This window comes from Bos javanicus, chromosome 6 (assembly GCF_032452875.1).
Source record: "Bos javanicus breed banteng chromosome 6, ARS-OSU_banteng_1.0, whole genome shotgun sequence".
NCBI lineage: Eukaryota > Metazoa > Chordata > Mammalia > Artiodactyla > Bovidae > Bos > Bos javanicus.
Genome location: NC_083873.1, coordinates 69,165,333 through 69,193,099, shown reverse-complemented (window position 1 = coordinate 69,193,099; position 27,767 = coordinate 69,165,333). Strand labels below are relative to the sequence as shown.

Genomic DNA, 27,767 nt, shown 5'->3' with positions numbered 1-27,767 from the left:
CTATTGAGATCATCATGTGATGTTTATTCTTCAATCTATTAATGTGGTGTATTACGCTGATTGGTTTGTGGAAAAATCCTTGCATCCCTGAGATAAATCCCACTTTTTCATGGTGTATGGTCCTTTTAATGTATAGTTGAATTTGGATTGCTAGTATTTTTCTTTTCTGTGTTCAGCCTTAGTGATTTCCATGACTCTGTCTTCTAGCCCCCTAATCTAGTCCTCTTTTTTATTTAGTCTATGGTGGCTCCTTCCAGTGTATTTTTCTTTCAGTTATTGCATTCTTCATTTCTGTTTGATTGTTTTTATATGTTTTCTAACTCTTTTTAAAACACTTCTAACTGTTCAGTCTGTGCATCCATTTTTCTCCTGAGTTCTTTGGTCATTTTTACCATCATTACTTTGCACTCTGTTTCAGGTAGATTGCCTACCTCCACTTCACTTAGTAGTTCTTTTGGGGTTTTATCTTGTTCTTTCATTTGGAACATGCTCCTCTGTCCCGTTGTCCTGCCTAACTTGTTTTTATTTCTATGTTTCTGGTATGTTGATTATATTTCCTGGCCTTGGAGCAATGGCCTTTTGCAGAAGACTTCCCATGTGTCCCAACAGCAGACTTCCCTCTCCTCACCAGAGCTGTATGCTCTCATTGGTGCCCTCATTTTGGGCTCTGTGGATCCTTCTCTTGTATCGTGCTGACTGCTCTTGGTGGTCTGGTAGGCATAGTGGGCCCTGGTCCTGTTGGTTGCCAGGCCCTGCTTGGTGCTGAGGCTACTGGCCACTGGTTGTTGGGGCTGGGTCATGAGATGGCTGGCCATGGAAAGCCAGGGGATCCCTGGGGTGCTGATGGCTTGTTGGTGTATGTGCCAGGGCCTGCCATGGCAGACGGCATGACTGTGGTGGTCCTGGAGCTGGTGTCTGCCCACTGGTGGCTGTGGCCTGGGCCCACTGGGCCCTGAGGGTGGTGCCTGCCCTTCGGTGTGTGAAGTTTGTCTCCAGGCTAGTTCCTGTCCTCTGGTGGGGCTGGTGCCATCTCACTGATAGGTGGAGCTGCGTCACAGAGTCTCTGGTTACAAGGCCCTGGGGGTCCCGGAGGTGGTGTGTTGACCCACTTGTGGGTGGACCTTGGACCCAGGGGATTCTGTGGTGTGTCTGAATGAGGCTGGTCCTGAAGCTAGTGCTCTCGAGGCTTTCTGGTGGGTGGGGCCAGACCCCAGTGCTAAAAAGCTAGAGGGAGAATTCAAAAATGTCGCTTGCCAGGACCAGTGTCCACATGGTAGAATGATCACTCCAAAATGGCTGCCTCCAGTGTCTGTATCCCCAGGGTGAGCTCTGTTTGCCTCCTGTCTTCTCTGGGAGACTGCTCAGGATCAGCACCTGGTTGCTTTCAAGTTACTGCTTCTTCCCTGGGTCCCAGAGAGTGTGAGATTTTGTGTACACCCTTTAACAGTGGAGTCTCTATTTCCCTTTAAGAGTGGAGTTTCTGTTTCCCTTTAAGAGTGGAGTCTCTATTTCCCACAGCCCTCCCTGCTAACCTTCAAAACCAAATGGTCTGATGGCTTGTCTGATGCTGGACCCCTAGGCTGTGGCACCTGATATGGGGAGCCCGTTGTGTGGAGGAAGGAGCCTCTTGCTTCTTGGGGTGAGACTCTACAATTGTAATTATCTTAATTATCACCTACCCAGGGGTGTAGGTATTGACTATACTATATGTCTCCGCCTCACCTTTCTCATTGTGGTTCCTTCTTTACATCTTTAGTTGTAAAAAATATATATATATATATATATTTTTTTTTTTTTTAACTGGATTCTAGTCTTTCTCATCAGTGCATGCTCTGTAAACAGTTATAATTTTGGTGTGCCCATACAGAAGGTGATCTCAGAGTCTTACCACTTTTATCACCTTGGTTAAGCTCCCAGCATAATTTTTAACTTAGGAAGGGTTGTGAGCATTTAGGTGTTTGGTATTACTGAGTTTTTTCCTTGGCTTTACTTAGAACAGTGTTCCCAAACTTTGTTAATTGAAGAATACCTTATTCATATACTGACCTTCCAAAGCTATTTGATATTTTTCTTTGAATTGATTGATGCCATAAAAGTTTTTTTCACATATTTTTTAACATGTAAAAAAGTGGCAAGAATAGTACAAGAAACTTTTTTTTTCCCTTTGAAGCATTTGAGAATAATTTGCCTGTGCCCATCACTCCCAAAGACTTTAGTGTGTATCTGTCCCAAAGGGATATTCTCCACTGTAATCTCAATCATGGAATCAACACTGTTAAACTAGTACCATCCAACCCACACATTTTGCCACTTATCTCAATAATATTCTTTATCGAAACAAAAGGCTATAATAGGTCAAAATCACACATTGGCTTTGGTTGTCACATCTCCTTAGTGCCCTTTATCATGAGTCTTTCCTTGACATTCATGACCTTCACATTGCTGAAGAGCATAGGCCAGTTATTTTGTAGAATATCCCTTAGTTTAGGTTTGCCTCATGTTTCCTCATGAATAGATTTCAATTATGCGTTTTTGGCAAGAATATCACCTAAGCAATGCTGTGTTCTTTTGATTACTTTCTGTCAGTGGCACAGAGTTTAACTTTGTCCATTCGTAGTGACAACTTTGATCACTTGATTAAAGGAGACATTTTGAGATTATGTAAATATGCTTTTCCTCATCTAACTTTAACCCAGTGGTTTAGCATCTATTAGTACTTCTTGGCTGAATTATTTCCATCGTGGCTGTTTTTAATCGGAGTTGTTTCAGACATGTGTACTTATAATCCCTTCATTTTGGGTTTTTACTTTGAATTACTTTTACTAACAGAATAATTTTAACTACAAAAATCTAGAAGAAAGCCTGAAGATTTCTTTTTACTCCCTTCCTTATGGTTGGAGCTCTGTGAAGGGGTTCTCAGATGTTCAGATTTCAAGGAGCAGAGAAATTCAACAACAATGTAAAGCTCCTGACTTTTATTAGTCAAGTAAAGTCCTCCAGTTTTTCCATACAACACAGACACTAAAGATTCTTTATCTTACAGTATTGAAAACACTTTAATTCAAATAATTTAGCTTTGTGAGAAATTCTACCTTATCCTCACTGTAATTAACATAGTATGCTTGCTGTGCAAATATAACTTCAAAAATAAGTTCTCTTTTCTGGCCTCTAAACGTATGGCCACCCCCCAACCACCCTTATAGAAAAATCTGTTATATATTCTTCTCTCTTCAGATTTGCATCCATAGTAACACTTCAACAAAGTTTCATATCTCTAAGGTGCCAAGGGACATGTACAAAATGCCTTAACAAAATATTAAAATGTGGGTGTTAAGATGATATAAATAATATGAGCAACATAAATTCATATTCCACCTGAATTAATGACTGTAATAATTTCAACAAATCAAGTTTTCTTGATTTAGTAGCTTTGAAAACTTACTCTTAATGTGTGTATAGGTACAGCGGTGTCAACCAGGGTGAGTAGAGTGTTAGATTCTGGACTCACCGTGTGGTAGTAGAATATTAATAGGTGTGCTGATTTTGACTTTCCATCTTCCTCATAGAGTGGAGTGATTGAAGGTGTGAAGTGAACAGGTTGAATTTGTCTCTAAGAGCCTCTATAAAACTGTCACTAACTCTTTATCTTATAGTTTCTCTACACATGAACCAGTCCTCAACTTTCCAAATCTCGAGTTCAAGCCAAAACACACAGATGTAATCCACCACAGAGGAGAGTTCCCCAGTGGAGCAGATGCTGACCTTTGGAATGGGTCATGGAACTCAAAGCATAGCCTTCAGAGTCAGAAAAATGTTCATAGAAGGGACATGTATTTGGTTTTTTAAGTAATTTAGTTGTGTTAGTAATTTTAAAGTCTTCATACTGAGTTAATCTGTTTATGCATTAGAAATCCATGAGAAAACCCCTATTCTTTGTTTATGAATAAGTTTGTATCGATTATGGTTACAATCATTAGTGAGCTGGTAGAGAGTAGGAATAAGAAATGTTTATCTGTACTGAGATGAAGTTCAGCTTCCCACAGTTATTTTGTATGATTGTCAAACAGTTTATATGTTGCATTCTGGTCCATTTTTTAAGAAGTTTCATAGGCCTATTGCTATGCTGAATGAAAGCATCATATTGAAGGAAGAAATGATGAGAGAAAACTTTGATTATATATCAAGTGGAGATTATTCTTTTATTATTCTGAACATTATAAAGCTTGTGTGGAGCTGTTTATCCTGGATTTAAACAATGTTTTATCCTGAACTTTATTTAGTTCGCTTAACACATGGTTGTGGTTTCTGCACTGTTAAAGTCATTCCAGTGCATTTATAATGTGGAACCAGTCACACCAATAGATTTCTATTAGCTGTAGATTGATAGAGAAGGAACATGCATTTTTTAGGACATTTAAAGTTTTTGAATACCAAACTGAAAGTATAGTTCACAAGATTATTGTGCTAATTAAAAGTTGATAACAGACAATACACTTATTTATGCTTTTAAAATGACAGCTCTTTCCCTAGGTAGACTAATGCAGAGTAAATTGGTGTGGTGGTTTATTCTTAAGTGAATATCCTGAGCAAATAATGAAAATTACTTCCCTATAGCATAAGAGATACAGAGTATCAGTGAGAGTTGGGGGTTTGATACCAGTGACCTGATCATAGTAGGAGCAGCATCATGGTTCCTGATTTTTCCATTCTCCTCTGCTTCTTCCCTGAAGTGTACTTCAGTGCCATAGTGAGTTTAACATATTTGAAGTGACCTTATCTTTTTCAGCAATATAGTTGATAGTTATGGGAACATTCTTTAACAAATAGGACAGTGGCTATAAAACGTCCTTAAAGCAATCCCTTCCTTTTAGTTGAACCAGGGAGGATGTGTTGATGTGGCTTTTTTTTTTTTTTTTTTTTGGTGTCTTTGAACAGTTTCTGTGCAGTTTTTGTTTTCTAATCATTATTGTAGTGTAGTGGCTTTTCCACCATAACTTTGTGACCTTGAGCAAGATACTTAATTTCTCATAGTCACAGTTTCCTTTTCTGTAAAAGAAAAGTTCAGTGAGTGATTTCTAAGGGAACTTTGGTTCAGATTCCTTTTACGTTGTGATTTTCATGTGCTGCGCTTGAAAAATAAGCTCTACACTTGAATTAGCAGTACACGAGGGGAGTGATTTTATGTCTCTTTTGTTCACTAAAATATTCCCAGTCCCAAGAACAGGGCCTGGTGCAAAGTAAGCACTCATATTTGTTGGAAAAAATGAATAAAACCCAACAGAAGAATCTTCAATAGGAAGAAATAAATGATTATATTTTAAAATTAAATTTTATCTGCAGACTTTGAAAACATTATAACTTTAATATTCATCTTGAGTTATTTTTATAAGACTGGCTATTTATACATACATTTAACTGTACAAATAATAATAAATCTTATTCTTACCTCATCCCAGTAAAATCCTTTGGTGGCTCTCCATTGCCCTTTACGTAAAGACTAAAACTTCCACTTGTTTTAGAATGCCTTCCTGGATCTGTACCATGCTTATTTCTTCGCCTTCATCTCTTCCGTGTTTTCCTGCCACTTCCTTCTCTTCCCTCCCGCATGCTCACACTCTTGGCTGCAGCTACACTAAACTTCTTTCAGGACTTTAGCATCCTGCTCTCCCACCTTCTGGCCATCCCACATGTTACTCTTTTCCTTTCCTCATCTTTTATTTCTTCCAGTAGCTCATAGTGCATTAGCTTATTAGACAACTAGTTTAGTATCTATTCTCCCCAACTAGACTTTGGAGCCTTTCTGAGCCTTTCTGAGGGGTTTATGCCTGACTTGTTCACTCCTGTGCCCTGTTACACCTCCAGTGCCTGGCACAGTCCATGGTCATGGGTCATTGATGGCCTCAGTACGCTGCCCATCATGGACCCAGGATGCTGACATTCTGCTAAAGCTAGAATATCTCTGTGCTCAGTGCCCTGAAACCAGTTCCCTCTCGATTTATTAAAATAAATTCTATTTAACAGCTTGTAATTTGAGTTAATGACAAATGTTATAGATAAAATAGGACAAGTGGGATTTGAATAGGAAGCACCACATTAGCTAGCATGATCAAGGAGGGCAGCCTTGAGCAGTGCCTGCAACAGAACTGACACTTGGTTGGTGCTCAAGTATTTGTTGAATGAACGAGAGTTAATCAATGGACATCTGGAGGAAAAGTGTTCTAGGCAAAGGGAATAGCAAATACGAAAGCCCTGAGAAAATACTTTGACCCATTCAAGGGGCTGAAATCAGACCAGTGTGGCTGGGTCCTAATGGGTAAAAGTGAGACATGAAGATGTAAAATATAGGAATGCACTGAAGTATATAAGCTTGTTGGCCAAAATAAGGAAATTAAATTTCAGTGTGATAGTAGTAAGAAGCTTAGAAGGGTTTTGAGCAGAAGAATGATATGATCTGGTAGCTTTAGGAAATCACTCTAGTCCAAGCTTTAAGTTCTTGCCTGTACTGTGCAGTAACCTCTTTCCCAGTCCTTAGATCCATTCTGAACAATGGGGCCAGAGTGGTCTTTTAATAATGCAGATCTGATTAGGTTAGTCTGTTGCTGAAGACCCTTCAGTTGCCCTTGAAAAAATGTCTACAATCTCTAATGTGGATTACCAAGCCTTGGATAATTTGACATAGGCTGAAGGCAGTATCAGACTAGATGTTCATGCTCCATTCATATTAGTTTTCATTTCCTTGAGAAGGTCTTAAGTTCTCTTCTCAGAACCCCATCCTGTGATGCTGCTCTTACTTAGACTGATCTTACTTCGTTTTTTAACTGGCAAGCTCCTGCTCATTTTTCCGATCTCACTGTCACATCCTTAGCTACTCCCTGTCCTCTGCGCTCACACCCAGACCAGTGTTCTACTCTCCCTGGGCTTCTATATCCTCTTTTGTCGTCTAGTCCCTAGGCGTCTGCTCAGTTCCAGCCTCCCTGCCAGCTTGCTAGCTCCCTGAGGACCGGGCACTGGCGGCTGCTCACCAGCTGTGATGAGCACCTGGCTCACAGGACGTGCCCATATTCTGAGAGAAAGAAGCAATGCAGAACTGCTTTCCAATGCCAGGGGTCTATTTCAGTATCCTTCTGTGCTTAGCTGTTTTCTGTTCTGTTGAGATGAAGGTTAACGGATTATTTTGTTTAAGATGAGGTAATTGTTTTCAAAAGTAGTCAAGAGGGAAGATGACTATTGAAAGCTCTGTGAATAATTCAGTTAACAAACCTACCTTCATAGCTCATTAAGCTTACCACTGATGGAAGCCATCATTCCCTGCTGTGAAAAACTATGACTCAGATGGCCCTCTGTTTAAAATTAGTTGAAAATGCTTCTTTGGTTGTTTTTGTTGTTGTATCATTGTATTTCTGGTGCAATACTGTAACTGTTACTGCAAACCGTGTGAGTCAGCTTAGCTTCCCGTGCCTGCTATGGAGAAACCATTTCTCTGAGTTTAGTCATAAGATAATAGTGTGCATTCATGTTTTACCCTCGGTCTCTTAATTGCAAGCCTTTCATCTGATTAAGTACAACCATGATTCAGTTTTTAGCCACCTTTAAAAAATTAGTGCTGTCTTTTTTATATTTTATTTGATGATGAATATTTCCTGTTCCTGACATTTTATACATGCCAAACCAATACAGCTTCTAAGATTTCATTCATAGTTGAGGAATTCTGGTGAATAAGATGTCAAGAATTATCTGGAAGGACCATATCTTCCTGTATAGAAGTCTCCTGAGACTTAAAACTAATTCTAGAAGGTTATTATTATGTATATTGCTGGTCTGTAGTCTTTAAACACAACAGTTTGATTTTTAAGGATACAAGATAATCAGTTTATCAAAAAAGAGCATAAATTTAGTATGCATTTGGTTACAATGACAGTATAGAAACAAATTCTGTATAATTCATAGTAATAAAATGGATCTTTTCATAGGACAGATATTCTACTTTTATATTACATATTTCAAGGAATCTGTTGAAGCAAATAAAATTGTATTCTAGTAACTACAGGGAAATAAAGTTTGTCTCATTGGAAAATGACTTTAAAAACAGAGGAAAAGGTAGAAAATAATTTAATATATTTTGTAAGCCGTCAGAAATATTCTTTTGTTAGCTCTTTTTGTCACTGGGCTTGTGAAGAAGAAAAAAGGTTTTAATAAAAGTAACAGCAGGGGATATTCACCCACCTTTCACTGTGTTACACAGGTAATCAAATTCATACATGTGAACTCGGAGTACCAAGGCCTAAGGAAAACCATGTGGATATGGCTTGTTAGAGATCCTGGGAATCTCAGTAGTATTCTTGTTTGAGCATTTCGTTTTACAGAATAGTGTAGAACTATGGTAAAATAGTAAGATTTTGGAGTTCACAGGGACCCGAGTACAAATCCTCATTTATTGGCTGTGTGATTTGGGTACATAATTTTATTTAAGACTCAGCTTTCTCACTTGTAACGTGGCAGTGATTCTTACCCTTGAGAGTTGTTGATCAATAAGATAATATAGTAATATTAGTGATTTTTCAATAAATGAAAATAATCACAATAATAGATTAATAATATTTATAAAATATAAAGGTATTTATATTTTATATTTACTATACCAAAGGTATATTTACTTTACCAAAAAGGTAAAGTAAATTATTCAAGATCACAGAAACATCTCATTGGTGCTTTGAGTGTTAGTTCCTCTATCTAAATATTCCTTCCTTTATTGTTAACAATGGGATATTAGATAGGTGGCTTCATTTTGTCTCCATTTTTATCAGTGATAAAATAGCTGGAGGCCATTTCTTCTTTCTTTCCCAAAAATATAATGAACATCAAATAAGAGCTAATAATATCTCAGGGCAATTTAGACTTTGATTTTTTTGTCAGTTCAGTTACATAAATGTTATATATATGTTGACTTAAAATTCAGCAAGTCTTCTTAGAAACATTTGAAGAAGAGAGTTGTCTAAAAGTGGGACATGATGGTCATTGTGTCGCAAGGACTATCAGTGACTAATGGTGACCTACAAGGGGAGTAGTATGATATTGTTTAAAATAAAAAGTGTGCAAAATCCTGAGAGCAAACTTCACCTGCTTCATGAGTGAATGTGGATCTACTTCATTCTTCTCTAAGGCAGAGAATAGAGGGTATATTAAGAATTGGAAAAGAAAACTGACATGAAAAGTTTAAAATAATTGATATTATGAGTAATGAATTCTCCCTGGTGATTTGTGTAGTGCAACACGACACGGCATAGTAGAAAGATTACTGGATCAGAGCCAGTAACTTGGGTATGAGACCTGGTTTTGCCAGATGCTGATTGAGTCGTTACAGAAGTCAGTTGGCTTCTCTGAGGCTCTTTAAACTGGGGCAGTGATAATGGCTTAGCTCATGAGGTGAGGATTGTGTGAAACATAACTTGTTTTTAATATAGTGATGGCGTTTTTTACTCATCTTTTATTACCTTTAAAAACTCTTCCTTAAGTTACCCATGAAAAAAATTGTTTTTGGCTGGGCTCAATTATTAAAAAGATGTTGTCATGATGCAAAAGGATGCACGCACCTTGCAGTGCATGTGTTCATTGCAGCACTATTTACGATAGCCGGGACAGGGAAGCAACCTAAGTGTCCATCAGCAGAGGGATAGAGAAGGAAGATGTGGTACGTATATACACTGGACTATTACTAAAACCATTGCAGATGGTGATTGCAGCCATGAAATTAAAAGACGCTTACTCCTTGAAAGGAAAGTTATGACCAACCTAGACAGCATATGAAAAAGCAGAGACATTACTTTGCCAACAAAGATCTGTCTAGTCAAGGCTAGTACAAGGTTTTCCCAGTAGTCATGTATGGATGTGAGAGTTGGACTGTGAAGAAAGCTGAGCGCCAAAGAATTGATGCTTTTGAACTGTGGTGTTGGAGAAGACTCTTGGGAGTCCCTTGGACTGCAAGGAGATCCAACCTGTCCATCCTAAAGCAGATCAGTCCTGAATATTCATTGGAAGGACTGATGCTGAAGCTGAAACTCCAATACTTTGGCCACCTGATGCAAAGAGCTGACTCGTTTGAAAAGACCCTGATGCTGGGAAAGATTGAGGGCAGGAGGAGAAGTGGACGACAGAGGATGAGATGATTGAATGGCATCACCGACTCAATGGACATGGGTTTGGGTGGACTCCAGCAGTTGGTGATGGATAGGGAGGCCTGGTGTGCTGTGGTTCATGGGGTTCAAATAGTCGGACACAACTGAGCAACTGAACTGAACTGAATAAGAATGAAATAATGCCATTTGCAGCAACATGGATGAACCTAGAGATTGTCATACTGAGTGAAGTAAGTCAGAGAAGGAGAAATATTATATGACATCCCTTAAGTGTGAAATCTAAAAAGACATTATATAAATGGACTTAACAAAACAGAGACTCTCAGTCTTAAAGAACAAACTTACGGTTTCTGGGGAGAAAGATGTGGGGAGGGGATAGTTAGGGGGTTTGGGATGGACTTGTACACAGTGCTGTGTTTAAAATGGATAACCAACGAGGGGCCTACTGTATAAACACATGGAATTCTGCTCAATGTTATGTGGCAGCTGGGATGGGAGGGGAGTTTAAGGGAGAATGGATACATGTATATGTATGGCTGAGTCCCTTCTCTTTTCACCTGAAACTATCACAATGTTGTTAATTGGCTATAACCCAATAGAAAATATAAAGATTTTTTTTAAAAGATGTTGTCCAGCTGTTCCTTAATTTAAAAGATAAAGCATGATGGAGTTGGTTTACAGTAGAGCACAAAGGATTTAGATTTGGTATAAAGAGTATCTAATAACGGTTAGATTTGTTTGAAGCTGTAGTGTTTTTCTCATAAAGTTTTCTTTAGATGCCTTCAAAAACTAATGATAGATTTATATCTGCTTGTGTTGGGTTAAGTAGCATCCTGCAGAAGATGTAGAGTTGGTTAGCATTATTTCTGATGTTCACTTCTACCCCTGAAGTTGTACATCCACTTTATAAGTCAGTCTGGAAGTATTTATAGAACCTGAACTCCTTGTAAAAGTAAAAATTGTAGTCTTAAAATGTCTTTTTGTGTGCAATCTACAGGATTTCAGTATTATTAAATTGATGAGTACCAAAGTCATTGCTTAAAAAGTTTGTACAGAAAACGCTAATTCCCTAAAACTGAGTCTCTATCTTTAGTAAAGTTTCTTATCTTATTCCTGAAAATCAAAATTCATCAAAGTGTCTTATGTAGGGAGATTGGTTAGGTTGGTCTTAATGTTTCATTATGAATTTTGCACTATATGTTGTTGATCTTTTCATATTAGAAAATGAACCTACTGAGAGTGGTTATCCATATGTATATATAATTTTGTAGAAGAAATGAAAGTACTTCTAAAACAGGCTTCCTTCTATATATCTTATGAGAAGATCCTGACCACTGATTTTTTTTTTTAATTTGTTGAAATATAGTTGATTTTAGCTTCCTGGTGGCTCAGATGGTAATGAGTCCACCTGCCAGTGCAAGAGACTCAGGCGACATGGGTTTGATCCCTGGGTCAGGAACATCCCCTAGAGAAGGAAATGGCAACCCACTCCAGTATTCTTGCCTGGGAAATCCCATGGACAGAGGAGCCTGGTGGGCTACAGTCAGCGGGGTCACAGAGAGTTGACACAACTGAGCGACTGAGCAACAACAACAGTTGATTTGCAATGTTATATTAATTTCTGCTGTACAATAAAGTGACTCAGTTATACATGTATATTCTTTTCCTTTATGATTTATCACACAATATTGAGTATAGTTCTCTGTGCTATGAATACAGTAAGACCTTGTTGTTTATCCATCTAGTATACAATAGTTTGCATCTGCTAATCCCAAACCCCCAATCTGCACTCCCATCTTGGCAACCACAACTCTGTTCTTCATGTCTGTTGACTGATTTTTTTTTTTTTTTATTAGTACTACTGCTGCTGCTGCTACTGCTGTGTTTTGGAGGGCACTTACTGTGTGCCAAGCATTGTCCTAAGTCTTTAGATATACTAGCACATTCATTTCTCATAACAACCCACTGAATATGTACTTTTACCGTCCCCAGACAACAGAGGAAGAAACATGCATTTAAGTAACCCTGCCAGGGATGTAGAAGCCTTCGTGTTTGGGATCCAGATCCTGTGCTTCTGCCCATCTACAGCGCTGCTAGCACCCGTGTGCCCGCCACACTGGCCCTGCTGTGATTGCCCTCTGTGTAGTGCTTTTTCCCTCATTGGGAAAACAGAGAGCTTGTATACTCAGAGAGGACAGAGAATTATTTAAAACATGCTATCATGATTATAATGTGAATTTCAGTGAACTTTCCTTGACATGAAATTGGACATCAGGAATTGATTTCATGTGTGAAATGTCTATTGAATGTCTATGCAGTCAACTTTTGTGAACACATCAGAGGACACATTTTGTGAACACATTCAGCTCCGATGCTGATATATGCTTACACATTCAGTATGTGTGTAAGCCACCAAGTGGCAGCAAGTGTGACCTGGTGAAGAAGTGGTTGCAGGACACAGTAGAGCTGCCGGCAAGTCTGATCTTCTTCAGCTCTGATTTTTCAGAGAACCAGAGCTAGTTCATGAATGTTAACTTGGTAAGCTTGATGATGACCATGTTCAATGTGGGGGGTATGATATGTTTAGAAAACTGTTTTGGACAGAAAGTAGACATTAGCAACTGTAGTATCTAGAGAGTTTGAATTGTTCATATCAACAAAACAGTTTTCATGACCCAGCTCCACATCAGTGTTAGAGACTGTATAAACTGTATATTTCTCTTAGTGTTTTAATAGAAAAGAGCCTGAGAGTACAAGACCCCAGTGGCTTCAGTACAGATGAACAAATCGAGATTGTATGTAAAACATACTCAGTGTAATTAAGTAGATTCATTTAATATATCACAAACCCTTAAGCATATTGAATTTTAAGACAATGCCTTTTATAGCAATAGTAGTAACAACCACAACAACCACACAAATGCATTTACTGTAAATCAGGAGAGTGCTTTATGTGCATTATCTTAGTTAACCCTTCAACTACCTTCTGAGATAGTCACTATGTTACTTCCATCTCACAGACGAGGAAATGGAGAATAAGAGAGCATTAGTTACATGCACAAGGTTACGCAACTAGCACGCATTGTTTGTTCATTCACTGTTTGTTCAGTGTTAACTACCACAGCCTGGCACTGTTCTAGGTAATGGGGAATTAGCAATGAGTATAAAAGAACCTCTGCCTTCATAGAAGGACCTTACCTTCAATGAGGGAGCTAGACAACAAAGAGAAACATGGAAACCTAGAATGAGTCAATGGTAATATGGATTATGCAGGCTAATAAAATCCCATAGGTGGAAGGGTGTGCTGGGAAAAGGTGCTGCAATGGATTCTCATCACTCTTCTGCACTGGTGGTAAGGAGGGACTTCTCTGAAATGGTGACATCTCAGCTGACACTTGAAGAGAGAGAGGAACGTTTGTAAGAAGAAAATGCCTGGCAAAGGAGCGAAAGAGGTCCCTGTGCTTGGAGTGCCTGAGGAGGCTCACAGAGGCCATGTAATTGCTGTGGGTGAAGGGAGGATGGTTGGGGTTGGAACCCAGATTTATCTGACCCCAGAACTCATATTTTAACCATTATGGTAGTCTGATGGGATAGCCACAGCATTGCCCAACCTGTTGTGATCTTGGAGACACTATTATTCTCATGGAAAAGAAAGCAAGAGCATTAGTTGCTCAATCCTGTCTTTGCAACCCCATGAACTCTTTGCGACCCCATGAACTATAGCCTGTCAGGCTATCTTGTCCATGGGATTTCCCAGGCACTGGAGTTGGTTGCCATTTCTTTCTCCAGGAGATCTTCCAAACCCAGAGATTGAACCCATGTCTCCCACATCTCCTGAATTGCAAGTAAATTCTTTACTGCTGAGCCACCAGGAAAGCCCCATGGAAAAGAAGAGGGCAGTCAATTTCTACTCTAGAGGTTCTGTGTGTAGAGTTGAGAGTATAGGAGAAATCTCTGTGGTTTAGGAGCTTTGAAAAATAAAAGTAGGAAGTGATTGATTCAGTTCAGTTCAGTTCAGTCGTTCAGTCGTGTCAGATTCTTTGCGACCCCATGAACCACAGCACGCCAGGCCTCCCTATCCATCACTAACTCCCAGAGTTCACCCAAACCCATGTCCATTGAGTTGGTGACACCATCCAACCATCTCATCCTCTGTCGTCCCCTTTTCCTCCTGCCCTCAATCTTTCCCAGCATCAGGGTCTTTGAAAAGACTCATTTGAAAATGAGTCAGCTCTTTGCATCAGGTGGCCAGAGTATTGGAGTTTCAGCTTCAACATCAGTCCTTCCAATGAACACCCAGGACTGATCTGCTTTAGGATGGATTGGTTTGATCTCTTGCAGTCCAAGGGACTCTCAAGAGTCTTCTCCAACACCACAGTTCAAAAGCATCAATTCTTCGGCACTCAGCTTTCTTTATAGTCCAACTCTCACATCCATACATGACCACTGGAATAACCATAGCCTTGACTAGACGGACCTTTGTTGGCAAAGTAATGTCTCTGCTTTTTAATATGCTGTCTATAGACCATAAATTTTGGTAACTGGGAGGTGTGTATCTTCCTTTTTCAAAATTCCTCAGTGGTTCTCCATTGCCTTCAGAGCTTTAAAGAAATTAAGTAACTTTCCCAAAGCCCCATAGCAAATAGATCTAGTTAAAACTATTTTTTTTAAATTGTAGTGTAGTTGATTTACAATATTGTGTTAGTTTCAAGTGTAAAACAAAGTAATTCAATTATATATTCAGATTATTTTCCATTATAGGTTATTAGAAGGTATTGAATATTGTTCCCTGTGCTACACAGTAAATCCTTGTTGTTTATCTATTTTATGTATAGTAGTGTGTATCTGTTAATGCCATACTCCTGATTTATCCTTCCCCCTCTTCGCTTTGCCCTTTGGTGACCATAAATTTGTTTTCTATATGTGTCTGTTTCTGCTTTGTAAATAAATTCGCTTGTATTATTTTTTAGGTTCCATGTCTAGATGTAGTCCTAGTTTTGAATGATGATGAAAACTTTGTTCATGACTGCTGAACTATGTTACTCTTTCAGGAAGTGAAATCAGTCACCTGCTCCTTGCCTTCTTGTAACTTGCAGCTGAAGTCAGCGAACCCTGGGAAGGGATGCAGGGCACCCCCCAGAGTAGCTCCCACCATCTCTTTCACACTTATATCTGCTGCCCCTCCCCTTCCACCTTAGCATGAAACAAGCCAGTGCTTCTTAGAGTCATTTAAGACCTAGACTTTGAACGCTCTGAAATGTCCTTCCTCTTGTTTTGTGGCTAAGATTTTTATCTTTCTTGAAGATTGAGATATAATTTCCAGTTTTGAGTTATAATTTCTTCTGTTGGCTGCTTTTGTATCTGTGTACTTGCTCATCATTTCTGGTAGAGATCATTGTCTGAGTCCTTGCCCTCCCAGTGAGGATTGGAGCCCCTCTGTGCTACCACAAAAATCTATGTCAGCGTTGGCTATGCCTCTTACCGTGCTCTTTTGGGGGGTTAATTTCTTTGCTCATATGTCTGCCTATTCTTCCAGTCAATAAATCACTAAAAGCTTGTGCCCTGGCTTTTTTTTTTTTTTGTCTATGTTCCAACCATGGAGAATAGGGCTTGGCATGCAGTTTACCTGCTCCTTTAAATTAAACAGAATATTAATTTTAATATTAATGATGACAGTTTTGGTCAGATCAAAACAAATGGAATATATTGAGCAGCAATGTTAGTTCACTGAGGAAAAAATAAATGATAATAAAAGCAACTGCTTTTAATGAAAGGTTATTATGTGCCAGACTCTAAACTCAGCCTGAAATACATCATTCCATTATTCCAAATCACATTCAAACGTGAAAGTTATACCTTATTAGGTATAATTTTAAAGCTAAGTTAATATCTTATTAGATATAACTTTTAAGATGAAACTTTTAAAAATGTATCAGTGTTTGAACTATGGCTAACTGAATAGTAGGAGGTATTTCTGGGGCTTGAAGTAGAGGGAAATGTCCTTAGGAAGGGACAGAAGTAACCTTTGTTTCTTTATACTCAGTTTTTCAAACGTTACTACAAATGTGTATACTTGGCTCCATGCAGCGATCTTCCGGAAAGAACACTGTACTCATTTATAATTGGGACATGGCATGTTGGGAGAGACAGAGGGCTGTTGGAGAAGTGAGGCCAGATGAGACCCTGCACAGTGCAGCGCTTCGTGCGCTTATCAACGGTTAATTGTAAGGGCTTCGTCAGCGCCGTCCTTGCAGCCCAAGGCCCCTACGTGGGCTACTTTCATGGTTTCTTAACCTAATTCCTGATTGCCATTCACTTGGAAATCTACTCATTAGGGATTCTGTTGAGTAATTTTTGTAATTTTTGAATAGGAGAAATTGAATCATTGAATCATTACTGATTGCTTTCTGTTTCTCAGACAAGTGTATTCTCTGAAATCAATATGCTTATAATCACATCAGTTTTGGACATGCATTTAATTTTGGTTTACATAACATTTATATCTTATCTAGCAGTGTTCAGTTTTACTCTGAAATACTTTTAAATGTAAATTCTCAGGATATCACACAATTTCCCTACACTTCTCATAGTATAGTATGATTCCCTCCCACTTTGAGGGTGCTTGATTTTACTGTCTTCTTAATTTTTCAGTATTTTGTGCTGCTTAGAATGGATCAGATATTCTTTATTTAATCCTAATATTTTTAATACTTAGAGTCCATCAGTTAGAAGGACTACATTGATACTCAAAAAAGACGCTTAAGAAATTGTTTTGCTTGCTACCCTTTCCATTATTCAGTAGAAATTTACTTTAAAGCTCTTTTTGTGGTTTTATTGCAGTGACCCGGCAGCCAAAGCCCTGTGGGAAGCCTTATTGAACACCAAGCACAAAGAAGCAGTGATGGAAGTCCGGAGACACCTAGTGGAGGCAGCAAGCAGAGAAAACCTGCCAATCAAGATGAGTATGGGTAAGTCACCAGCTTCCCCAACAGACCATGACCGCCTGCTCTGAGGAAGTTCCTTTAAGCCTGCTCTGATCTGTGGGCCAACCTAGTCATCATGGCATCTAGGTAAAAGTATTGAAGACATCTTTAAACTGTTGAAAGAGTAGGAAAGGATGCCCCCCAGGGCTCAACCATGAGCCCTTTCCTTAGACTCAGCTTTGGGAAGCCCAGGCAAGTCCTTGCCCACAAAGGGTCATGCTGTTAGTTGTTTCATCTAGAATGATTAAAATCAGTCTGAACTCCTCCTTCATTCTGCCCACTGCCCCCTACTCCCCACTTGCTGTGGTTAAATGATCTTTTATTGGATTTGAATTGATGAATGAATGATGATGCTGAGAAATCAGTTGAGCAAATGGACATATTCTGTTCCGGCTCCTCACTCTTAGACTGGTCTGCTGATTGTCTGGTCACAACCCTCTTACCCCTTCTTCACCATGGTGTTTTATAACTTACTCTTCTCATTTCTCTCTCTCTCTCTTTTTAACATGCAGTTTTGTCTTTAGTATTAGAAGAATGGGGCTACAGTGAAATTTAAGTTTTAAATTGCTGTTTTCTTTTGATTTAAAAAAATCAGAGAGCTAATGTTTTGAGAAAAATAAACTTTGCTTTACATTTTTTGAAATAAATACTTTTATTAATATGGAAATATTTGAATATGGATATTGAATCTGGTTAATAGGTAGAATTTATTTCTGGAAACTTGCAAAGGTTTATTTCTCTATTTTAAAAACAAGGTTTCTTTTATAATCTGATCTTAAGTATCTGATAAATATTAATATATTTTACTAGATGGGTAAATTTTTCTTATTGAGATTTCTCACCCAAATTCTTGATTACTGATGAGTAAAAAAAAAAAAAAAAAATCAAACTGTCAAGTTGAAATAGAAGAGCAGACTTTTGGAAATAAAAAAATACAGATGAATCCAGAAGAAAAAAAAAATTTAAAGGTCATAATATGAAAAAAAACTGTAACTCTCAGTGTGTTAAGTGATTACATATGAAGGTTTTAAGTAACATGAAGGATGATAAGAAAAGTGAAAGTAACTGACATTTATTGAGCACTTACAATGTACCGGGTCTTATTCTAACTCTTTACATGTGTTATTTAAAATTCACAGTAATTCTATAAGACTGATACCGTGAGTATCCCATTTTTCAGATAAAGGACCTAAAATAGAGAAAAATATGTACCCAGGGCCCATACATCTGATAAAGAGTAGGACTGGAATTTAAATCTAGACATTGTAATGTGAAAGAATGTGTTTTTTATTCGTAAGATTATCCTAGCTCCATACAACCAATGCCAGAGTCCTATATGTTGTTTTGGAGTAGAAATAAAGTTGTTTCTTTGAGGTCATCCTGGTATTTGACTGTAATTCTGTTTTTTTTTTCACTCTTTCCTCCCTGCCTCCCCTCTTTCTTTCTTTCTCCCTCTCTGCTTCTCTCCCTTCTTCCTTCCTTCCTTCTACCCACAGTTAGAGGTATCCATTAATAAGGTATGTTTACCTAGTATAGTTCTTTATCTATGCATATGCTGAAATAAGAACTAATTCACATTGTGAAGAGAGAAAAGTAGGAATGAGCAGAAGGTCTGAGTGAAAGGTTAATTTATATTGTGTTTCAGTGATAAAATCTTATGATGCTATCCCAGAGCATAAATCAGCTTTTATTGCTCAATCAGTGCAGGACTCTTAAAAGTTCAAAACACTTTACATTTCTAAAGCTCTGTATCTTTTAAAAATAATCAGAGTCAGGGGAAAAAAAAAAAAAGTGGGTAAGCCCGTAAGGAATTCAGTTTAAATATTTGAGTTTTCTGTCGACAAAAAAAAAAATTTAGATAAGATGGTTTGATTTATCCCCAACCTCCAGACATGGGGGAGGGGCTGGGGGGTGGGGAGAAGGAAAGAATCAGACAATTGTTAACAACCTTTGTTGTAAGAAGGACCAAAAAGATTGATCCAAATCATGTTCTATCTATGTGTCAACTGTAATTTAGGAAAAGATAACACATTACAGCTATGCATTTCTGCTTCATATCACTGGTCAGAATTTCTGGTGTGTCTCATTTCCATTTACAAACAGATACATAACCATGAACAGCAAGGGAAAAGGCTGGAATTTAAACAAAATGAAATGTTGATATTTAAAAACTGCTTATCATAAAAGAAAAAAGAAATCATGTTCTGATATCCTAGATAGCTGAAATCCTTTTTCTAGCAGCATTAAAAAATGTGAAATTCAACAGTTCATGCACTGTTATGCACTGTTCAACCCCTGCTGTAAATTCTACTGAGGTATACATTCTTCTGACTGTGATAGAGGCTTCTAGTATTTTGGGGACATTAAACAGATATTTTAATTCTAGGTTGAAGATTTTTCTTATATTGAAATTCACAGGGAGGGATCCCATGATTGAAACCTCAGCTCTAAATATAAAATTTCCCAGTAAAAGGTAAGTTCGTATTAAAACATCATGAGCATAAAGAGAAATAAACATCATTCTCTTAGGAAAAAAAGTTTAATTGCTAAAAGAAAGAAAAAATTCATTTTGTCATTTCACATATAAACATATGCCTTCTTTCCAAGAGCTTGTTATTAAATTGTCAGTTAACTAAGCATATATGTTCCAGAAAAGTGATTTTAATTTTTTTTTAAACATTGCAAACTGAATTGTGTTTTTTCCCACTGGGCTTTCATTATGGAAAATGTATTCTGAGAGTAAAAAACAAATAGACTCTAAGAAACCCATTTGTTTGGACCCAAAATGTTCACTCACAGAGGAAATGAGTAGAAGCTGCCCGTGTTAGTGTCTCTGTTTACAGAGAATCTGTTTCTCTGGACTGACACTGTGGTTGGTGCATTTTCTCTGGTTTATCCCATAGCTCTCTGCAGAGTGGCTACATTTAATGGCTGGTGGAAAGATCCTATTACCGCTGAAGTGAAACAGATCTCTTTATGACACTGTCCTTTGTTTCCCAGCCAGATTTCTTGAAAGAGTGTCCTATGCTTGATGCCTCTGTTTCTTTATAATTTTCTTGCTTATTAGTTCAGTGTAGTCTGGCTTCTGGTACTTTTTTGCAGAGAAAGTGAAGATTATGATTATCAAGCAAACTGGAATTGGTGTGCTGCAGTTGTGTTCTGTCTATGGGATAGATATCCAGGGGGGATCCCCTGGAGAGGGAAATAACAACCTACTCCAGTGTTCTTGGCTGGGATGTCCCATGGACAGAGGAGCCTGGCAGGCTGCAGCTCACAGAGTTGCAAAAGAGTCAGACACGACTTAACCACTAAACAACAAACAACAAAATGTGGAAATCTACATGGAAAACCATATTATAAAAGGGTTGTTTAATGAGAGTAAAATAAAAACAGATCAAGTTCAATGATTTTCTCCTTTCTTTCTTGGAAATGTACCAATTTATTCTTTCCACTTAATTTGTCTTTTTTCTAGTCTTTATGCTGAGTATTCCCCTTTTGATACCACATTCTTTCTTTGAGCAGAATTCTAAATAGTTTTTCCATTTTCAGCTTAGTTATGATTATGTTCTGTTACCTCTTCCCTGACTTTGTTCACCCTCAAATCACCTTGGCTATATTTGGGATTCCCAGACCTCTGTGGTCACACTTTTACCGGAAGATCTCTTGAGCTGTGTTTCCAGATAATAATCAGATCCATTGTGTTGTGAAGCTTCATTATTACTCTGTTCATTTTGGGGCACAGGAGTGTCAGCTCCATGTAATCACCATCAGTTTCTCTTTTGCAAATTAAATGTGATGAGTTCATCCAACCATTTGTGAAAAGACTAGCCTTTAACCATTACAGTTTTTTCTAGTTCTGAGCCACTGACAAAGCTCTAGTTTGTTAATGTTTGGCCTAAAATGTGATGTTCAGAGCTGAATAAAGACGTCTTGTTCTTTGCCTCTTTTTGGACGCCGTACTTCTCTTAATGAAGCCCCAGATGAAATTAGTGATTTTTGCTTTTCACCAATGACACACATACCTATCATTTCCTGCTTTCATAATTTAGCAATACTGGCTTTGAAAAATAGCAATAAATCAACACACTCTAAAATTTTATTCAATATGTACTTTTTCAGCATCACTGAGAGTACTCTGATTCCTAGTATTGGTACTTGAGTTCATCCTATTTTGTGTTTTGATCACATTTATATCTTTTGCCTTCATTATGGAGAGTTTTTTTTTGTTTGTTTGTTTGGGATTAAAAGAAACATGTATGCATATACATCTGTGTGTGTGATTGTGAAGTGGGTGTGGAGATTGTCACACTTTGCCAAATGTATAGGTTAAAACCTAATAAGGCCAATTTCACATATGGTAACTGATAAGAGATGAGAAAATCTGGATGTCTCATAGGCACATACACTGAGTGTTAACTCTCATACATACATGCTTGTCTTCATGTTAGTTGTTGCCACAGTTTGGAGAATGGGGAAGGGAATTTTATGGGATAGCTACTTTTTTCAGGTACTATAGCAAGTTTTGGAAAACTCAGCAGTAGCCACAGGACTGGAAAAGGTCAGTTTTCATTCCAATCCCAAAGAAAGGCAATGCCAAAGAATGCTCAAACTACCACACAATTGCACTCATCTCACAAGCTAGTAAAGTAATGCCCCAAATTCTCCAAGCCAGGCTTCAGCAATACGTGAACCTTGAACTTCCAGATGTTCAAGCTGGTTTTAGAAAAGGCAGAGGAACCAGAGGAACCAAATTGCCAACATCCTCTGGATCATGGCAAAAGCAAGAGAGTTCCAGAAAAACATCTATTTCTGCTTTATTGACTATGCCAAAGCCTTTAACTGTGTGGATCACAATAAACTGTGGAAAATTCTGAAAGAGATGGGAATACCAGACCACCTGACCTGCCTCTTGAGAAACCTACATGCAGGTCAGGAAGCAGCAGTTAGAACTGGACATGGAACAACAGACTGCTTCCAAATAGGAAAAGGAGTACGTCAAGGCTGTATATTGTCACCCTGCTTATTTAACTTCTATGCAGAGTACATCATGAGAAACGCTGGGCTGGAAGAAGCACAAGCTGGAATCAAGATTTCCAGGAGAAATAGCAATAACCTCAGATATGCAGATGACACCACCCTTATGGCAGAAAGTGAAGAGAAACTAAAAAGCCTCTTGATGAAACTGAAAGCGGAGAGTGAAAAAGTTGGCTTAAAGCTCAACATTCAGAAAACGAAGATCATGGCATCTGGTCCCATCACTTCATGGGAAATAGATGGGGAAAGAGTGGAAACAGTGTCAGACTTTATTTTTTGGGGCTCCAAAATCACTGCAGATGGTGATTGCAGCCATGAAATTAAAAGACGCTTACTCCTTGGAAGGAAAGTTATGACCAACCTAGATAGCATATTAAAAACAGAGACGTTACTTTGCGAACAAAGGTCCGTCTAGTCAAGGCTATGGTTTTTCCAGTGGTCATGTATGGATGTGAGAGTTCGACTGTGAAGAAAGCTGAGCGCTGAAGAATTGATGCTTTTGAACTGTGGTGTTGGAGAAGACTCTTGGGAGTCACTTGGACTGCAAGGAGATCCAACCAGTCCATTGTGAAGGAGATCAGTCCTGGGTGTTCTTTGGAAGGACTGATGTTGAAGCTGAAACTCCAATACTTTGGCCACCTAATGTGAAGAGTTGACTTATTGGAAAAGACTCTGATGCTAGGAGGGATTGGGGGCAGGAGGAGAAGGGGACGACAGAGGATGAGATGGCTGGATGGCATCACTGACTCGATGGACATGAGTTTGAGTGAACTTCGGCAGATGATGATGACAGGGAGGCCTGGCATGCTGGGATTCATGGAGTTGCAAAGAGTCGGACACGACTGAGCTACTGAACTGAACTGATAGCAAGTTTTATATAGCTGGTACTCCCCCTGCCATCCCCATTTCACAGACAAGGAAAACTGAGACTCAGAAAGGTTGAATTTTTTCCCAGAATTACTTGGCTAGTTGTTTAAGTTCCTGTCTTGCAGATCTCACCCAACCCTTTTCCTCTGTGCTGCTGGGGCTGGGGCTCTGCAGTCCACATTCTGTTCCACCCTCTGGCTCCCTGGTGGGCTATGCTGGTGGGGGGTGCCAGGGGGAAACAGCAAGGTTGAAAGGGGAAAAAGCAGCTTGCTCCTTCCCGTCTGCCCCCCCGTGGAGTCCGCTTCTACTTGTGAGTGTCATGGCAGCAACACTTCTTCACCCTGGCAGTGGCAAGTCCTTCCTGTGGGAGCAGCTGAATCCAGTTTGCATTTCTTCCAATTCTTGCAGAACCAGCTCCATGGCACCCTTTCCTCAGAGGTACCAACCCAGCTGAGTAGTGCTGGGTTCTCAGAGGGGTAATTCCAGGCCTTCTGTTTGTGTTTTCTTCCACCCTCCTGGCGGGTAGCTGCTTCCAACAGCTGTTGCCTGCATGATACCTTGGAGCTCTCTTTTTACCTTTCAGCTACCCAGTTAACAATTCTGTATGCTAAATTTTCTCTACTCAGATAACTAGTGTGTTTTCTACCTTCTGCCTGGGCCCTGACTGATACAGTCTTACAGCAAGTAAGCCAGAATGTGGCCTGGTCTGTGTGACTTTTGTATCAGGAATCAAACTTCTGGCAGGAGCAGCTATAGAGGCTCAAACACAGATATGGTTGTGCCAGTCCTCTGTCTAAACCCTCTAATGGTTCCTCATTGCCTTAGGACAGTATACCAACTCCTTAGCCTGCTGTTTCTATAAATCTCTCTGACTTCTAGCCCCAAGCTTCATCCACCACTCATGTTACTTTTCCTTCCTGCTCCCTACTCCCCAGCAGGAATGTCTGTAGATCCAGGTCTTTGTTATTTTTGCCTGAAATATTCTCATTTGGTGTCCCTTTAGATCCCCTTCACTCTTCTCTTGCTGTGCTTCTAGGGACTAACTGTTAAGGACTGCCTCAGCAGGCTTTTCTGCCCTTGGCCTCTCAGTTGAGTTTGGCTATTGGGAGGCCTGAGCGGGAGATTTAGAGGGTGAGAGGCAGTTATGGTTACAGGTATTGATTGCCTCACTCCGTCCCTGCCAGGATGCGGTTGGTTGCTTCTCTCTACCTTCCCTTGTTGGATTCCTTTCACACTCCTGATTGTCCTTAGCCTCACTTCTTAGAAAGTCATGTTGTTAAGGTCACCTTATTTTCTGTTTGTGTGTGCCATCTTTTTCCTGCTGGGACCTTGATTTATATAACCACATACTTTGCAATGCACACACACACACACACACATGTTCCTATGAAACCCATCTTAGTTTTCATGATCTCATACAAATGTCACTTTCTCTGTGGAACCGTATTTAATTCCCCTTTACCCTTCTTCCTTCCCCTCCTCAGCAGTCTGCGTTGACTGTTCTGCCTTCTAAGGACCCACAGCTCTTTCTCTTTTTGCTGTCTTAGCACTTACCACGGTGAAAAATAGTTAAGTGTGTGTGGATCCAAAACTTTATACTAGACAGTGTCCATGTCATATATTCTCTGTTGGCTGTTTGGCTTGGTACATAGTGGGTGGCTTGGTACTTGCTGCTTGGATGGATGATTGCCTAATGAGTATGGATGAATAGTAGATTCATGATGGGTATTTCTGCTTTCAGTTACATGCATTACTATTTTTTTTTAATTTATTTTTTATTAAAGGATAATTGCTTTACAGACCTTTGTTGTTTTCTGTCAAACCTATGAATTAGCCATAGATATACATATATCCCCTCCCTTCTGAACCTCCCTCCCACCTCCCTTCCTATCCCACCCCTCTAGGTTGGTACAGTACTATTTTCTGTTTACAACTCTGCTTTCTACTCTTTCTTGTTCCTCTTGATATCCTGTAGCATCTGATTGTGTCTTCTTTCTTAATTCTTTTCCCTTGGTCTTCATGTCACTCTGCTTTTCTGATTATCTTCTTCTCTCTGATAATTGCTTCATGCTTTCTCTTCCTTCTAGCTTCCTCTAGAAGCTTCCTTACTTCTAGCTTCCTCTAGAATGTAGCTCTATTTGTATCCCTTGTTGTGCTTTGTATGTACTCAGTTAATGGTAAACAATCTGCCTGCAGTGAGGGAGACCTGGGTTCAATCCCTGTGTTGGGAAGATCCGCTGGAGAAGGGAATTGCAACCCACTCCAGTATTCTTGCCTGGAGAATCCCATGGACGGAGGAGCCTAGCAGGCTACAGTCCACGAGGTCACAAAGAATCGGACATGACTGAGCGACTTCACTTTCATTTTCTTTCACTCAGTTAATAATTGCTACTGATCTTAAAGCCTTATCCTACTCTATTCACTCTCCAGAAAAAATGCTCATTTTAGCCTCCTGTATTTTAAAATTCTCCTCCAACATTTTTTCCATGCTGTCTCTTATCCCTTATCATCCTTTCTGAAAGGTGACATCTTATATTCCTATCAGTACTGTTTTTGTTCATACTTCTGTTACAGCAGTTACCACCAGACCCTGAGTAGTTGGGGCTGAGAATTCTTATCTGTACTTCCTAGTATTCTCCGCACCTAACCCAAGACCTTGAAATTCCTATATAGTCATTAAGTGTTTATGGAATGAATAAATAAATTCTTAGTACTGTCAATTGGTATTCATTATGTAGCTAATGGATTACTTTTTCTCTCTCTCTCCTATGGAATCCAAGAGGGACACTGGTTTAGACAGTCCTCAAACTTTTCTCAGAACCCCTTTACATTGTTAAAAGCTGTTGATGTTCACAACAACCTATGAATGGAAAAAAACAGAACTACTGAGGACACCATGAGCTTTTGTTATGTGGAGTTTATCTATTAATATATGTGAGACTGATAGATAGGAAGAAAACATCACATTAGGAATTTAAGCAGGGAAAATTTTTTTAAATATTTAGGAAGAAAACATCACATTAGTGATTCAAGTAGGGAAAACTTTTAAAATATTAATTAATGTAAAAATATTATAATAAACCTATTGCATGTTAATATAACATGTTTTTGTGAAAAATAACTATTTTCTCAAATAAAATCATGTGGGGAAGAGAGTGGCACCATTTTACCTTTTTGTACATCTCTAAAAGCAGAGACATTACTTTGCCAACAAAGGTGCGTCTAGTCAAGGCTATGGTTTTTCCAGTGGTCATGTATGGATGTGAGAGTTGGACTGTGAAGAAGGCTGAGCGCCAAAGAATTGATGCTTTTGAACTGTGGTGTTGGAGAAGACTCTTGAGAGTCCCTTGGACTGCAAGGAGATCCAACCAGTCCATTGTGAAGGAGATCAGTCCTGGGTGTTCATTGGAAGGACTGATGTTGAAGCTGAAACTCCAATACTTTGGCCACCTCATGCGAAGAGTTGACTCATTGGAAAAGACTCTGATGCTGGGAGGGATTGGGGGCGGGAGGAGAAGGGGATGACAGAGGATGAGATGGCTGGATGGCATCACCGACTCGATGGACATGAGTCTGAGTGAACTCCGGGAGTTGGTGATGGACAGGGAGGCCTGGCGTGCTGTGATTCATGGGGTCGCAAAGAGTCGGACACGACTGAGCGACTCAACTGAACTGAACTGAACGTCTGGTTTAATAGAAGGCAGCTCTATTCTCATATCTGCTTCTTTATAGAATCTGTTGTGATAGAAAGAAAAGCTGGCCTTACAAAGATATGTAGTTGAAAAGGGGAAGATTTTTTTAAATAATTTTCAGAAAATCGTGGATATTCTAGAATTGCAGATATACTGTACCAAATTTACAAGAGGTAATTCCTTACAGGTAATTGCAGTGTGGAATATGAAACCATATCATTGAATTTTCCACACTCTGGTACATTAAAGACCATTGATTTCTCTTGCACTTTGGCTCTTTTACACACACATTATTTTATAGCATTTTACCTTGGTCACTTGGACAATAAAGGTTCTCTGAATTATGCAGATTTTCCAAATGTAGACACGTATTATACAATATAACAGACCACAGTTGTTGATATCCCCACTGTTAATCACTAGAAAATCTTTACGTATTAGGATATAAAGCTATAGAGGCAGATACAAGCTTTCCAAAATTATGATTTCACATGAAAACTTGAGTTTTTATTTTGACAAAACAAATAGCTGTTTTCCTTGAAGTGATAGACTCACTTTATTCTTTTTCTTTTGGAAAGAATGTATGAAGAACAATATGCTTTCAGTTATCTTTCCAGTAAAAGTCATACCATTGCATATGAAGAGTATTCTACCCAATCTAGGGGTGGGATTACATTGTCTGTAGGATTTTTCCCTGATCACCTTAGTTGGGTGACATGTGGCTAGAGTAGTGATTTCCAGAAGTAAAAGTGGAGACTGGAGATTTAGTTACCTAGTCATTATGTTAGAGCCTAAGTAGTGAATTTCTAAGGAAATATAAGAGTGATCATCCAGGAAAAGAATATAGAATGAGTGAGAAGAGGCTTGAAGGCAGAGCTGTAAAGAACACATCCACTTAGCGATATGAAGAAGTAGAGAATCTAGAGAAAGAGCTGGAAGAGTTTTTATTGAATTAATAATTAATAATGCCCCAAAGCCTTAAGATCAGCAAACAAATATTTCCTTCTTACACTTGATCACCTAAAACAAAACCTGAATTGCCTCTGCTACTGTATTTC

General features: G+C 38.9%; 1 protein-coding gene across 3 annotated transcripts in view; it reads left to right on the top strand.

The window, feature by feature from the left end:
• The window catches only part of SCFD2 (sec1 family domain containing 2), a 395,614-nt gene that overhangs the window by 30,963 nt on the left and 336,884 nt on the right, over nucleotides 1-27,767 (top strand). For all 3 annotated transcript variants that reach the window (XM_061420162.1, XM_061420163.1, XM_061420164.1), the window contains exon 3: nucleotides 16,974-17,101. In XM_061420162.1, the coding sequence (XP_061276146.1) occupies nucleotides 16,974-17,101 (128 nt within the window). The remainder of the gene's footprint in view (nucleotides 1-16,973; nucleotides 17,102-27,767) is intronic.